This window comes from Canis aureus, chromosome 23, assembly GCF_053574225.1.
Source record: "Canis aureus isolate CA01 chromosome 23, VMU_Caureus_v.1.0, whole genome shotgun sequence".
NCBI lineage: Eukaryota > Metazoa > Chordata > Mammalia > Carnivora > Canidae > Canis > Canis aureus.
Window position 1 is genome coordinate 35,598,663 of NC_135633.1, and position 16,334 is coordinate 35,614,996.

The 16,334-nt window shown below is 38.6% G+C and overlaps 1 protein-coding gene across 2 annotated transcripts in view; it reads left to right on the forward strand.

Moving 5' to 3' along the window:
• PCF11 (PCF11 cleavage and polyadenylation factor subunit) overlaps positions 1–16,334 on the forward strand; it is a 23,703-nt gene continuing 7,369 nt past the window's right edge. Inside the window, exons 1-9 of one of the 2 annotated variants that reach the window (XM_077867237.1) lie at positions 1–629; positions 4,334–4,459; positions 6,365–6,553; positions 6,884–7,078; positions 8,383–9,500; positions 9,897–10,077; positions 10,189–10,672; positions 11,210–12,774; positions 13,621–13,720. In XM_077867237.1, coding sequence (XP_077723363.1) covers positions 438–629; positions 4,334–4,459; positions 6,365–6,553; positions 6,884–7,078; positions 8,383–9,500; positions 9,897–10,077; positions 10,189–10,672; positions 11,210–12,774; positions 13,621–13,720 — 4,150 coding nt within the window. In that variant the 5' untranslated portion in view covers positions 1–437. The remainder of the gene's footprint in view (positions 630–4,333; positions 4,460–6,364; positions 6,554–6,883; positions 7,079–8,382; positions 9,501–9,896; positions 10,078–10,188; positions 10,673–11,209; positions 12,775–13,620; positions 13,721–16,334) is intronic. The other variant, XM_077867238.1, reaches the window with a different exon arrangement.

Sequence of the window (16,334 nt, forward strand, 5' to 3'; positions counted from 1 at the left end):
CGGGGCCAGGACGTCCTGCGGAAGGGCCGAAGGCGGGGCTTGTGACGTTGCGGGCCGGGCCAATCACGCCCGGCTGAATCAACGGCCCCGCCCTTTTACCGCACATTTCCCCTCCCCTTGCTCATTTCGCACGACGCAGCGGTTGGGAACACAGACATTTTCGGAGCTGGAGCCGCCACTGCCGCCGCCATTTTGTGTCTGTGGAGAAAGAAGCTTCTGTGGCGGCTGGAAGTGGACGGAGATCACCCCTGAGACGGCGGCGTTTCACACCCGAGGTTCCCCCCGTGTCGTCCCCCAACCCCCCTCCGCGGTCAGCATGTGGTGAAGCCGGAGCCGCGAGAGACCCGGGGAGAGGAAGAGGAGTCGGAAGGGAGGCGGGGTGTCGAGAGCGGCTTCAGCTTCAGCTGCGGCGGACCTCGGAGGGGGGCCGCGGCGCAATGTCAGAGCAGACGCCGGCCGAGGCCGGTACTGCGGGGGCCCGGGAGGACGCCTGTCGGGATTATCAATCATCACTCGAAGACCTGACCTTCAATAGCAAACCGCACATCAATATGCTGACCATTCTAGCCGAGGAGAACCTGCCCTTCGCCAAGGAGATCGTCTCTCTCATCGAGGCCCAAACCGCCAAGGTTTTTATACACCCCGCAGCCTCCTATTCTTCTAATACTCCCTGATTTTAGTGTCAGCCTCATCCCAGGTCTCGCTTCCATCCAAAGGGGGACAGTGTTCCTCCTCTCCAACCCTCCACCTCCAACTCAGGCTCGGTCTTTGGCCCAGGCTTCGAGCGTGGGCCTCTCTCGGGGGGGAGGGAGTGGGGAGGGCGAAGGGTGGAGTCCTACTTCCGCTTACCAACTCCCTATTTAGGCCACCGCATTGTATATCCCGACACACACGCTTTGAATAGACCCCTTCGGGGAGGGGGAGACTTAAAGGCAGTTTGTGGTGTGGGGAAGTAAGAGTTAAAACCATTTTAACCCCCGGGAAGGTGGGGAGTGGTGGTTCTCCCATTCCCCGCCCTCCCCTCCCCCCCCCCCCCCCGCACCCTTTTGGGTAATTGTGCTCTGTGGGTTGGAAGGAGGTGAAGGGGGACCTGGGAGCGAGCTGTTGGTGGGTGGGAATAGGGAATTGGCCCCGAGTGGAGCAGCCGCCTGTTAGGAGCCCAACATGGCGCCTGAAAAGCACATGATGCGAAAGGGAAGAGAGGAGAATCCATTCCCTGCCAGCCAGGCAGCTGCTCACACCCGTCAGCCCCGTTTTGGGGTGGGGGCGGCTAGCTATAACTTTTATTCTCCTATCGGAGGGTCTAATTTGCCCCCAAATACGGGAAATTGGGGGTGAGGGTGGGGTTTGGGTGGGGGGGAGGAGATCTTATCCAACCTGTAGGTGGAGAACTGGCCCAGTGGGTAACACGTACTTGTAGTTTTTTTTTGAAAAGTTCAGTCCCTCCTCCTCTTCCTTTTCTCTTTTTTTCCTCCCTTCCCTGATAGTGAAGACGTGCTTTTCTTCACCCCTTGACAGAAGTGGTCCTCTGCCACCCTTTATTTCCCTGTAGTCCTCCTCTTCTGTGGATTCATGTGGGAGCGATATGTCATTTAAGTTACTGTTAAACTTAGTTATCATAATGAGTTCTAATAGCTTCCCAGTATTACGTTTTTAAGTTATTTTTCAAGCTTGTACTTACGGTTTAGTTTTTTCTAGTTGTTAGTGATTGAAATTAACAGGATGAGCCTCCTTTTAGCAGAGTGAACCCCTTTTAAAAGGCCACTTTAACAACAACCACCAATATATTGTTTAGAGGCGGTTTCTGTCTAGTGTACAACTGAGTGGTCTGACTCTAATAAATGGTTTTGAAATGTGTGACTGGTATTATAAAATTTGTGAATAAAACATATAAAATATGTATTTGTCTTTTTTATTTACCTTTGTAAGGTGTAGAATCTGTTTCCAAGACTTATTTTTATCTACGTGGTTGTGTGTTTTAAACAAAAGTCTTTAAGTGACTTGGGTTCATTCTTTAGGTTCCATCCACTCTTTTGGGTAAATGTGTTCACAAGATACACGGTTTCAGGTGGTCCTTTCATACCTTAATTTAAAGAGGACAAAAAGTAAAGGTTTTTTTTTGTTTTGTTTTGTTTTGTTTTGAAGGGCCCAACAACTTTGTCATGCTCAGTCTGACAGCTAAAATGCAAGTCTTCATTCACCTTTTCCTGTGAATGTGAAACAGCTATTGTTTTTTTTTAAAGTATGAGACTTAAGGAAGCATTTCTTGTACTCAACATCCTCTTTATTGATACCACAAACATGTTGGACGTGAAAACTTAGTTTTTGCCTTATTGAAGGCTTAACTTGACATTGAATGCCTTTTTTAAAAAACAAAACTGCACTTGGCGTTTTTTTAAAAAAAAAAAACATTGAATTAAAAATCTAATTACCTAGTATTTTTGGAATTACTAATACTCCACAGAGCCTAATATTTAGCAGTTCAGGTTGTCACTCAACAGTTTCCTTGCTGGTTTTTAATGGATCCAGAAGACCTTCGAGAAGTGAAAACTGACTATAGTGACCACATTAAAATTTGTATTTGTGTATGGCTACACAGAGTGGTGAAAATAGATGGACTATTTGCTGATAAAAGCTGAAATTTTTTTTCTTTGGAACACGTTTCCTGGTTATTTTTGGAAAGCCAGGTTTTGAGGAAAAGATGTAAAAGTCACTGGGGAAATAATCAGGGTTGGGGTTGAGGGTGAGGGGAGGGATTTTCTGTCATTTGGTAGCAAACTGGCTTGGTTTTGTGTTTTCTGGAGGTGAATGTTTTGTGTCCTTATTCTCTAGCGTCTCAGCATTACTAAACTTAAAGATTCACACCTGATTTGACTCCTCCCATGAGGCAGTAGTAGTGAAAAACTATTACATACGGGATTCACTTGTACAATAAAAAATTAGCCTACTGAACAGATTTTGGTTTTAAAGAGCCCGTCTTCATTAAGTACAACAAAGACTAAAAATGGTGTAAAACATGACATGGTAAGATAAAGACACAGCAATAAAGCATTTGACATGTTGGTACTTACTAGTTTACCCACATGCAGTGGCCTTGTGAACCCTTTTATTAGGATCTTAAAAGAAATTTTTCATACAAAGCTGTTCAAAGGTTTCCTTGGCCAACTTTGGTTGTAAAGGTGTTATCAGAAGCAAGAGCACTTCCACACACTTGTATGGGCAATTGGTTTTGTGAAATATGGCATTGTGTACTGCAGAACTGTGAGCCTACCCTAGCTACAGGTAGCTATGGGTAAGTGTCGTTCAGGGTTAAGATTCCGATACACATGGGATGGGTAAATGGGGATAATTTTTTTGTTTTTGTTTTAAAATCATGGGTGCTCCTGTGGAGTCGGAGTTAACAGTTTATATGGCGTGTCTTAATGCTCCTCAAGTCTGTGAACCTGCTGATGCTTTCTGGAAACTTGCTGTACATTCTAAAAGCCAGTGGTGGGTAGGCATTGCAGTTGAACTGGGGCAACATTTCTTTGCTTTGGAAAGGGCCACCTGTATCAGCATCACCACACTGGCTTTGCACAAATTTAGAAACTCTGGTTTGTGCATGTCAGAGGAGAAATATTTCGACGGAGAGTCCATGCTGTGAAGAAAATCGTCAGGACAAATCCTGGTTTCCAGAGTCAAGTTCGACCTGATTTACATGACTCAGCAGCTGCTCCATCCAGTTTTTCTTGTATCAGTAACAACTTGCACCTTCCTGCATGTTCTTGTGCAAGTTTAAGAGTCTTTTTTTTTTTTTTTGCCATTAACTTCATATGTGAAGTGTACTTAATTTCTTTGTTCATTGGATTATAGAGAAGTAATCCTAATGATTTTACAGGTAACAAAAGTGTCATAAGACTTTAACATATAAAATATGCCTGTGGAAATTAGGGTTTCTGCCAGAAGTCTGGAAACTCCTTGAATCTAGGCACACTATTATAAATTAATGTGAGTCACAAAGCTTACACTTGGGTTACAGAAAATAACTCCCCTGTGGTCACTTAAAACACTTTTTTTTTTTTTAACCATATGAACCTGAAATTCCATTGAGTGTAAAATGAATGTACTAAAGACTGGTTTTTCTTGTAGTTTTGAGCTTATTTATATGCTCAACTAAAGATCATTGTAAGAGGTGAGAGATTGCTTGAACATTTAACTTTCATAAAGGTTATTTCAAAAGTAGTGTCAACAAAGATAGAAGCCTGTATTGTAGGTTTGAAAACTCACTTTTGAAAGTAATTCTGTGGTGACAATTCATTATACTAAACTTCTCAGTTTCTTTTTATCACTTCAGGCTCCTTCCTCAGAGAAGCTTCCTGTTATGTACCTTATGGATTCTATCGTGAAAAACGTTGGAAGAGAGTATCTCACTGCCTTTACTAAAAATCTAGTTGCAACATTTATTTGTGTGTTTGAAAAGGTATATATGCATTTAGAAACATTTGAATTTTTAAAAAAATGTGTTCCTGATTAAATAAATACTTGTCTTTGTGTTGGGTTTTCTTGGGTGGTGAAATGTTTTATTCTCTTGGATGTTTGCCAAGTACCATGCTAAAGTTAGTGTTTAATATTAGACTTTTTTTTTTTTTAGCAGATTCTAGGGGTTTTACATTATCCATTCAAGAATAGATGGGTTTGCTTTTAGAATTTTTTTTAATTGTTCATTTGATTTGAACATCTGTTCCGTCTCTAAGACATGGGCAAAAAGATCTGAAGCTGTCAAGAGTACTTCAAATTTCATTGTTAGGCTTCTGGTGTTAGGATGTTGACTGTTCCTATCTAAAAAAGAAAAGCGTGGTCTTCCAGTGTGTCTCAACCTGTGATTGGTGCCTGAAACTTTTGTGATTTTTTTTTTTTTTCCTCAAAATGTTTCCTCTTGTTACTTTGTTCACGTATATTTAATGTGAATGTTCTAGGAATGTGTGAATGGTGGACCAGTTAATTGCATTAGGTTATTTTGGAAATACTTTTTAAGGTCCCTTAGTGTTGAGAAGAAAGGTTTGTTAGTTTCTATACCTAGGGATTGCAAATTCCTTCCATAACATTGTATCTGGTAGTTTGGTTAATATAGTAGTATACTGAGGAAGACAAGGGATTTGATTTGCTGGAGTAATCAATTCTCTTCCTGTCAAGCTTTATATCTTTCACATTGAGCAAAAGGACATTCATAAGCAATTTAGTTTTAAATATTGTTTCCTAACACAAAATTGGTAGTTCTTATATTTTATTAGCCGCACCTGTTGTGTTTTGAGAACTTATATTTGTAGACTTGGAGAATTGGGATAATTCTGAAAGGACTATTATCAGATTTTACTTGTTTGTTAGAGCAGAAAATGTGTAGTTGCTACTTGAGTAATATTTTTTTATTCTAAGTTCTTCAGAAAAAATACTGCTAGTAAGTATATGCAGAAGAAATTTGGAAATCTGTATTTCAAATTGTATTAAAGAGCCTGTTAATTAACAGTGTATTGTAGACCTTGGCTAAATACTGCTTTCCTGAAGCTGTAGTCTAAGGAGAAGCCAACTTTGTGTTACAGAGGTTGAGGAGCTAAACCAGCCTCCCTGTTTGAATTTCATGATGTTCAAATTTAGTTGGGTGTTTGGTAGACTACCTTTTATTGAATCTGATACGGCCTTGACACTGCATTTGATGAAAATGACTTTATAGTTAAGTATAATTCTCTAAAGACTTGAATATGGTCAAGGCTTTATTATCCAAAAGTAAAATTTTAACTTAGTTTCCCAAGTAAGAGGTTTCTCTGATGGCTAGTTTTTGAATATCATTTATTATTCCCATCACAAGTGTGAGCAGATTAAGTTATATAAAACTGAAGCTCATCAGTGGGTAAGATTTTTGTGACTTTCAATTTTTAAGGTACCTTCCACATCACAAATAACTCATTCATAGTTGCCAACCAAATTGTATTGCAGAAGACTGCTTAGTGAGATAGTTTTAATAAAAATTAAGCCATCAGGTGAACTAGTTCAGAGTAAAAATAACAAGGAATGCTATATCAAGCCCTAGAATTTGGAAGCATTTTGTATTAATAAAAATATGAAGAATTGCTTAGTTGTTTGCTTTCATGAAGACTAGGAGACAGGGACTAATTTGTCTTTTTTTTTTTTTTTTGAGGGATAAATTTCTTTATTAGCTTTACATTTACAAACCAAATACACCTTTAATAACTTATTACTGCTGTATGTATTTGTGCATAAGTAATATGTTTGCTATATTGAGTAGAACAGATTTATGTACCTTTAATACTTAATATTTAAAACATTCTATAGTAACTTAACAAGCCATAGAATTGTTCTGTTGTTCTAGGTGGATGAAAATACTAGAAAAAGTTTATTTAAATTACGTTCCACATGGGATGAAATATTCCCTTTGAAGAAACTTTATGCCCTGGATGTCAGAGTCAATTCGTTAGATCCTGCTTGGCCTATTAAGCCTCTGCCCCCCAATGTGAATACATCTAGCATCCATGTGAATCCTAAGTTTTTAAATAAATCGGTAAGTTTTAATGTGAATTTTGATTTATCTAAAATTTCGTGCCAGAAAGAAATCTCAAGAATACCTGTGCTGAAATAGTTTAGCTAAGAAAATTCTTTTTTCCACTCAGGTTCATAGTGCATTTAAAAATATATTCTCCTTGTTTAGGTATTACAATAATCTATTTCAGTTTTTAAATTTTTGAAAAATTTTCTGTGTTCTTTTAAACATGACTGGCCATTTATGATTACGAATAGTATTTATTAAGAGAGAAGCTGGTAATTTGTAGTTTCCCTTAGCTTCATTTTTAGCTGTGAAATTTTTTTTTTAACACATTATTTTTTCTTATAGCCTGAAGAGCCTACAACACCTGGCACAGTGGTCAGTTCCCCTAGCATCTCTACGCCTCCAATTGTTCCTGATATACAAAAGAATCTTACCCAAGAACAACTAATAAGGCAACAGTTACTGGCAAAACAAAAACAGTTATTAGAACTTCAGCAGAAGAAGCTGGAGCTTGAGCTAGAGCAAGCTAAGGCACAACTGGTAAGTAGAGGATGTTTGGCATTTTAAATATTTTAAGCCTGTCTTCTGATAAGTAATTATTAGTTTGTATTAGTATGTTATTAGTATGTATATTTTTTCTATTTGTTTTGCAAATTATAGTATATTTATTAGGCCAAATTTTTAATTATTTATTATAAAAGCCACTTGAATGGCTATACGCTATTTTTTTTCGAATATCTTTCTGTTAAATTGCTATCTCAAGACTTTATTAGCATGTGAATTTAATATCTGTCCCAGATAGAAGATGTGCTGTGAATGTTTTTGTTTTTTTAAGATTTTATTTATTTATTCATCATAGTCAGAGAGAGAGAGAGAGAGAGGCAGAGACACAGGCAGAGGGAGAAGCAGGCTCCATGCAGGGAGCCTGACGTGGGACTCGATCCTGGGTCTCCAGGATCGCGCCCTGGGCCAAAGGCAGGCGCCAAACCGCTGAGCCACCCAGGGATCCCCTGTGAATGTTTTTGTATAGTCTTTAATGTTTTATGAGCTTAGGTCTCATGAGTAGAAATCTGGTTGTTAGAAACCTACAAAAGAAAAGCCATCACATGGGATCCCTGGGTGGCGCAGCGGTTTGGCGCCTGCCTTTGGCCCAGGGCGCGATCCTGGAGACCTGGGATCGAATCCCACGTCGGGCTCCCGGTGCATGGAGCCTGCTTCTCCCTCTGCCTGTCTCTGCCTCTCTCTCTCTCTCTGTGTGACTATCATAAATAAATAAAAATAAAAAAAAATAAAAAAGAAAAGCCATCACAAAACTGAGGAGGACAAGAAGGTTACATATTTCCATGCATAAATGACCTTTTACTAAGTTATTTTACTTAGCACTTGAATTTGAGAGTAAGGAAGGTACAGGAAGGCAAAATTTTGTAAGTCCATTATCAGTGATCTTAGGAGGGACTATTTTATGACATAAAATTTAGCTGGAATGACTCTTTGCTCTTTGACACTTGTGCACCTGTGGTGCAGTGATTTATTTAGCAGTTTCTTAGAAGTCTGGCTCAGAATCCTGAATAATTAGGAAGATGGAGGATATTTTTTCATTCTACTTAAAGATTATATTATAAAAACTCCAAAGCAGAGGACTAATAAATTATAAGCCCCATAGGTACATGAACTTTCTCTTCATTTTAATCTCTACTTTTAAACACTAGAAGTATACAGTGTAAATGTTATATTGAATGGATTTATTGAATAAACATTACATTCTTTAGTTTTTGATTTTGGTTGTCTCCTGACAGTCTGGACATTTTATGTATATTAACATGAACATTTATTTTCTATTTCAGGCAGTTTCTCTTAGTGTTCAGCAGGAGACATCTAACTTAGGTCCTGGATCTGCACCATCCAAATTACATGTTCCACAGATTCCCCCTATGGCAGTTAAACCTCCACACCAGGTTCCTGTGCAACCTGAGAAAAGCCGTCCAGGTCCATCGTTACAAATTCAGGATTTGAAAGGAACTAACCGGGATCCCCGTCTTAATAGGATGAGTCAACATTCTTCGCATGGAAAAGATCAGAGTCATAGGAAAGAATTCCTAATGAACACATTGAACCAATCTGATATTAAGACAAGTAAAACTGTACCCTCTGAAAAACTAAATTCATCCAAGCAAGAGAAAAGTAAATCAGGTGAAAAAATAACAAAAAAAGAACTTGACCAATTCGATTCTAAATCTAAATCTAAATCTAAATCACCATCACCTTTGAAAAACAAATTATCCCACACAAAAGACTTGAAAAATCAAGAATCTGAAAGTACAAGGGTGTCTGATATGAGCAAGAGAGATCCAAGGTTAAAAAAACATCTTCAGGATAAGACTGATAGCAAAGATGATGATGTAAAAGAGAAGAGAAAAGCCGCAGAAAAAAAGGATAAAGATGAACACATGAAGTCATCTGAACACAGACTGGTTGGAAGTAGAAACAAAATCATCAATGGCATTGTACAAAAGCAGGATACAATAACAGAAGAGTCAGAAAAACAAGGGACAAAACCAGGGAGATCAAGTACTAGAAAGCGATCAAGATCGAGATCACCCAAGTCTCGGTCACCAATTATACATTCTCCGAAGAGAAGAGACCGGCGGTCACCCAAACGAAGGCAAAGGAGTATGTCTCCAACTTCGACACCCAAAGCTGGAAAGATCCGGCAATCAGGAGTTAAGCAGTCACATATGGAAGAGTTTACACTACCTTCCAGGGAAGAGCGAAATGCTAAGAGAAGTAATAAACAAGATATTCGAGATCCAAGGCGGATAAAAAAGACGGAAGAGGAACGACCACAAGAAGCTGCAAACCAGCATTCTACAAAGTCTGGCACTGAACCAAAGGAGAATATAGAGAATTGGCAAAGTTCCAAGTCTACCAAAAGATGGAAATCTGGTTGGGAAGAAAATAAAAGGTAGGATGTTAACATTTTTAATCGAGTAAAATAAATTGTACTAATTTTAAAATACAATGTTAATTTAAAAATTGAGTACTTATTGGATGCTATAGCTAGTACTTTATTTTTCCATTTATTTCTTAATAACTCTGGATGAAATACCATCATTAGTCCTATTTTACAGATAAGGAAACTGAAGTTTAGAAAGGTCAACTAATCTACGTAAAGCTGCACATCTAGGACATGCAAGAATTAGAATTCATGTGTGATTTTCCTGACTTCAGATACTATGCTCTTAATCATTTAATTAACTTTTATAGTTACATATATTTGTTTTAACCAGATCCTTTGGAATTTGGTCCTGAGAAATTTAAACACTTTTTATGAAGTAACATACTGCTTTTATGGTTTCAGCTTACAACAGGGTGATGAACATAGTAAATCTCCTCATCTAAGGCATAGGGAGAGCTGGTCAAGCACTAAAGGAATCTTGTCACCTCGAGCCCCAAAGCAGCAGCATCGATTAAGTGTAGATGCCAATCTTCAGATTCCTAAAGAGTTAACTCTTGCAAGCAAAAGAGAATTACTTCAAAAGGTAGTTACTATGATCACTTGTAGTTATTATTCTCTTTTGTCTTAAGTTTTTTTTTTTTTAAATACTTTTTATATTTAAAATATTTGATTTCCTTTTATCACCCCTATGCAGACGAGTGAACGTTTAGCATCTGGTGAAATTACACAGGATGAGTTCCTTGTTGTTGTGCATCAAATTCGACAGCTATTTCAGTATCAAGAAGGTAAACATAGATGCAATGTACGGGATAGTCCTACAGAAGAAAATAAAGGTGGATTAAAAAAGAAACCTCTCTTATCTGATGCTGAATTAACCTACTATGAACATAAAGCAAAACTGAAAAGGACACAGGTTCAGCATTCATTTCCAAGACTTGATCTCTTAGATCCTGATATTTTTGACTACCCTTTGACTGATGCCTTGTTGTCTGGAATAGAATGTGAGCCATCCAAAAGTAAACATGCAAGTAGGAATAGTGGAGCACAGTTTGACAGAAAAGAACAATTTAGTGAAAGAGCAAGACGTCTTTCTCCTATATCTGGGAGTCGTACTTATGCTGAGAATCTTTCACCCCATGAGGGCCGGAGAAGACATGACGAGCAAGTCTCTGCTAAAGGTAGAAAAAGTTAAATCAGATTATGCCTATTGAATCACACAGCAGTGAAGGGAAAATGAACAAGCTAAGTGGGGATGGATTTTTGTGACTGTTCAGACTACCTTTTGTTTCATTTTTTTCCCTCAAAGGGAAGGGAAGGGAGCTAATATTTACAAGGCCACCCTCTGTTAGGTGCTTTTCTTAGGTTCTTCATTTATGTAATCTGATTTAATCCTCACAATAACCCAATTAAATCTGTATTCTCTCATTTTACAGATAGGAAGCAAGACCAGAGAGGTTTAAATAACTTGCTCTCAAAGTCTAATTAGTTGACAGAATGGGGATTTTTTTTTTTTTTTTTTAAACCCAGGTGTGTCTGACTGTAGAGGGCATCTTCTTACCTGCTGCTTGATGATGCTATCTTTTCCTTCCCCCCTAATAAAATGAGATAGTTTTGGATATTTTTGGCTAAACATTTACATGAACAGAGAAGATTGAAGATATTTTGATATAAATTAAGATTCAGGGAAAATAACTTTTTTTTTTTCTTTTTAAAAGGTGTACGAGAAGAACAGAGATCACCATTCAATGATCGTTTTCCACTTAAGCGACCTAGATATGAAGATTCAGATAAACCATTTGTAGATAGCCCAGCATCAAGATTTGCCGGCCTTGATACAAATCAGCGACTTACAGCTTTAGCTGAAGATAGACCATTATTTGATGGACCTAGTAGGCCATCAGTAACAAGAGATGGCCCAACCAAGATGATTTTTGAAGGACCTAATAAATTAAGCCCTAGAATTGATGGACCTCCTACACCAGGTTCTCTTCGGTTTGATGGGTCACCAGGACAAATGGGGGGTGGTGGCCCTTTGAGATTTGAAGGACCACAAGGTCAGCTAGGAGGTGGGTGTCCTTTGAGATTTGAAGGTCCTCCAGGACCTGTGGGGACACCTCTGCGGTTTGAGGGGCCGATTGGTCAAGCAGGAGGAGGTGGTTTTCGGTTCGAAGGTTCCCCTGGTCTGAGGTTTGAGGGATCTGCAGGTGGTTTGCGATTTGAAGGACCAGGGGGCCAGCCTGTGGGTGGTCTCAGGTTTGAGGGACATCGGGGTCAACCTGTGGGTGGTCTAAGGTTTGAGGGACCGCATGGTCAGCCGGTGGGTGGACTTAGATTTGATAATCCCCGAGGTCAGCCTGTAGGTGGACTTAGGTTTGAAGGAGGTCATGGTCCATCAGGGGCTGCAATTAGGTTTGATGGACCTCATGGTCAGCCAGCAGGTGGGATCAGATTTGAGGGGCCTTTGCTACAGCAGGGAGTTGGAATGAGGTTTGAGGGCCCCCATGGTCAGTCAGTAGCTGGTTTGAGGTTTGAAGGACAACATAATCAACTTGGTGGGAACCTTAGGTTTGAGGGTCCACATGGTCAACCCGGGGTTGGGATCAGGTTTGAAGGACCGTTAGTCCAACAAGGAGGTGGAATGAGGTTTGAGGGTCCTTCTGTGCCAGGAGGTGGCCTCAGAATTGAAGGGCCTCTGGGTCAAGGTGGTCCAAGATTTGAAGGCTGTCATGCTTTAAGGTTTGATGGGCAGCCAGGTCAGCCATCACTCTTGCCAAGATTTGATGGATTACATGGGCAGCCAGGTCCTAGATTTGAAAGAACTGGTCAGCCAGGACCACAGAGATTTGATGGACCACCTGGACAGCAAGTTCAACCAAGATTTGATGGTGTACCTCAGAGATTTGATGGTCCACAACACCAGCAAGCATCAAGATTTGATATTCCTCTTGGTCTTCAAAGCACACGATTTGACAATCATCCTTCACAGAGGCTTGAATCGGTGTCTTTCAATCAGACTGGTCCATATAATGATCCACCTGGTAATGCTTTTAATGCCCCATCCCAAGGACTGCAGTTCCAAAGACATGAACAAATGTTTGATTCACCTCAAGGACCAAATTTTAATGGACCACATGGCCCTGGAAACCAGAGTTTCTCCAATCCACTTAACAGAGCTTCTGGACACTATTTTGATGAAAAGAATCTTCAGAGTTCCCAGTTTGGAAACTTTGGCAATTTACCTGCTCCAATAACAGTAGGAAATATTCAGGCATCTCAACAGGTAAGTCCGCTGTAGTTACTCTAAAATGTTATACGCAGATAACTGTTTTTAACATTTCTAGGGTTTGAAGATTTTCAGGAAATAATTTATTCTGTAGATTGGGAAGTTTTTAAGGTACTTCAAAGTCCACATGTTGGGCAAGTGGGAGGAGAGTCTCTGGGGCTTAAATTTGCAATTTAAATCCAAAACTGATTTTAGCTTTTCCAAGGTCTGGAGATTTGAGAAATCTCGTCTCTATCACAGACACACATGCGCGTGTGTGCATTTTTTTTTTTTTTTTTTTTTTAAGAGAGTGAAAGCCTGCAAGTAGGGGTGGAGGGTGGGTTTTTAGGGTGATGTCCACGCAGGATGATCAACACAGAGTTTATAGATTGATAATTAAATCAGGCTTTTGATATCTGTAGGAAGGAATCAGGTCAGGAGTTCTGGCCTCAGCTTTGCTGTTAACTAGCCATTATGATTGTGTACAGGTCACATCTCTGGATATTAGTTCTATTTGTAAAATAAGGGAAAGCACCAGCAAGGTAAAGTGATTTGTGTAAGGTCACACAGCTTGTTGGCTACCTTACATTTGCATAGTATCTTAAACTTCTCTAAGAAGCTTCACATTTATTCTCAGTTCCTTATAATTCTGTGAAACAGGTAAGGGAAGGTATTTCTTTTTTTCTTTTTTTTTTTTTTGTATAAAGTCTAGAAATGAAATGACCCATTCAAGTTACACTTGTAAATTTTTATTATAGAGACCAAGCCTTAGGATATTGTCAGTATTTTTATATGATTAGAATGTTCCAAAGTTTTAGTTAAAATACAGAAAGGATATTCTTAAAACCAAGGTTTCTCTTCAAGGTTCTTAGTGGTGTTGCTCAGCCAGTAGCATTTGGCCAAGGACAACAGTTTTTGCCGGTTCATCCACAAAATCCTGGAGCATTTGTTCAGAATCCTTCGGGTATGTACTTTTTGAATTTTGTGTTTTTTCAAAAGATAGATACTGTTTTGTTGAGTACTTTGTCAGTTTTACAAAATGACCATTTTGAGGAGGTCTACGCAATTTAGAGAAATTTAATCTGGCTGGAATTTTTTGTTCTTTTGTTTACATTGTTGATGTGTATTCAGCATCATACTGTGCATAGTAACTGATCCTGTTTACAACTGGAGATGGTTAGCCAGGATTTTGTAGAGCATAAAAAAAGAGAGAAGGGAAGCTGGGAGGAGTGGGAGTAGAAAGGTGATATTTGGTAAAGTGAAGTAAATGAACCTCAGAAATCTCAGTTATTTGATATTTTAGTTTTGGTTTTGTGTATATGTGATAATCCAGTAAACATTAAGTGAATACTGGGGACATTGCCTTATAAATTTGATTCATTCATATGTTTTTATGGGCTCTCAAATAAAAATTGTGCATGATATGTTAAAAAAGTAGAAATGGGGCACCTGGTTGGCTCAGTTGGTAGAGTATGTATGTGACTCGATTTGAGGTTGTGAGTTCAAGCTCCACATTAGGACTAGAGCTTACTTAAAAAAATCAAAACAAAAAAGAAAGAAGTAGAAAAAAACTGTGACTCCCTAGCCAAGTACCCTGATAAGCTCTTTTGTTACTGTAAAATGAAGCATAGTAACAATATTGCTATGGATACAATAACAATTTTGGATGTGGGAGTTTTAAAAGTGAAATTTAGCTTTAATAGAAAAATGGAAAGTATATAAATTGTGATTTATAAAATTACTGCAGAGTTTTAGTGTACTGAGAACTAGCTCTACCACCAAATTGTAGTGGTACTTTTATTTCTGAATCATTAAAACAGACATTTTCAGAAACGTGGCTCTAGTGTGGCACAATTTGCTTACAAATTTAGGGGAGTTGTCCAGAACTTCTGAGGTAGGAAAGTCCTAGCCAAGCTCTAGTTTATGCTTTAGTTCTTAAACTGTGGCATCACAGGAATTCATTCAATTGATTTGAAAGCTTTTCTTAAAAAATATTTCTGGATTGACAATTAGTATTAAATAATAGTTTTCATGTTTTTTTTTTTGTCACTATAATGAAAAGGGAAATAAAGAATTGGGATCTAAAGTCAGAAGACCAGAGTATTAGAAACTATACTACTATAAACAAATATTCTCTCTGATTCAGTTGCTTCCCCAAAGACAGGAGACAATAAAGTCAGTATTTGCCTGGGAATTTCTTTTAAGAGAATCAAATAAGGTAGTATATGCAAAAGTACTTTGTAACTTTTGCTGTATTAATGTATTTTCCTTTAGAACTAAATTTTTTTGTTGAGTAGAGGATTTGTTGTATTGGGGTTGGTGGCATGAAATAGTGTGCAAAAACTGCAAATTTTTTTCCTTTTTGTATGAGATTAAAAACTGCAAATTTTCTTTTTGCTTTTACAGCCTTGGGGTGCATGTGTATACATACAGGGCATAGCAGTGTGTCACAGAGATTACTATGTTTTTCCTTTAGGTAGGAGGTATTGAGAGAGATGTTACATATTGTCTGCCTTCTTCAAGTTCTGCTTACTATTAAAGAGTTGTGAAAAGTATTTAGTGTTCTATATTCAGCTTCTCTTAAAGTTTCTTTTCTAAAATGAAAGTAAAAATACCCCTTTCTTAGTAGTAAATATATGTTCATTTATTCATCCATTTTTAAAAAGATTTATTTATTAGAGTGAGAGCAGGGGGAGGGGCAGAAGGAAAGAATCTCTAGTGGGACTACTGGCTGAACTCAACCCTGAGATCACCACTCAAGCCAAAATCAGAGTTGGAAGCCCAAGCCACCAAGCCAGCCAGGCGCCCCATGTCCTTTTGTTCATTTAAACATATTGATCATTTGCTGTATGCTAGGCATTGTGTTAGGATGATTCTTATTTATTTATAGTGTGTAACAGGATTTATTGACTTTTTAAAAGATGTTATTTTAGAGAGTGGGAAGAGAGGCACAGGGACAAGCAGACTCCCCACTGAGCGTGAAGCCTGATGTGGGGCTTGATCCCAGGATCCTGAGATCATGACCTGAGCCAAAGTCAGATGCTTAACTAAGCCACCCAGGTGCCCTGCTAGTGACTTTTTTTTAAAACAACCCTACATCTTATTGCCTTCCAAATATTTATTTAATGCTAGTAATTAGCAAGAAGTTTTACTACCCTTTTTATACAGGTACCTGTAAAACTGAGGCACAGAAAAGTAACTTGGTCATGTCATACAACTAGAAAGTGGAATTTCTAGTTAAAATCCCAGGAGAGGAGTCTGGTTCTATAGTTCATAGCCTTGATCACTAAAGTTGGCTGCCCACAAACTTGTGAAGAGCTAGTTAAAAATCTGAAACATAAATAGCTAATTCTAATGAAATACAAATGTTAAACTAGTATGTGAAATGCTACGTAACTATTGAGGTTAATGTTTTAATTCATAAGTTCAGATATTTCAACAGATTAATTAGCCTACCTCTGTACAAGGGTATGTAGTGGTTAAGGGCAGGGATTATGTGTATTGTGGATGCAAACTGAGTTTTCTGCCATTAAGAGCAATTTTTAGTAGTTTATTTTATTTATTTTTAAAAGATTTTA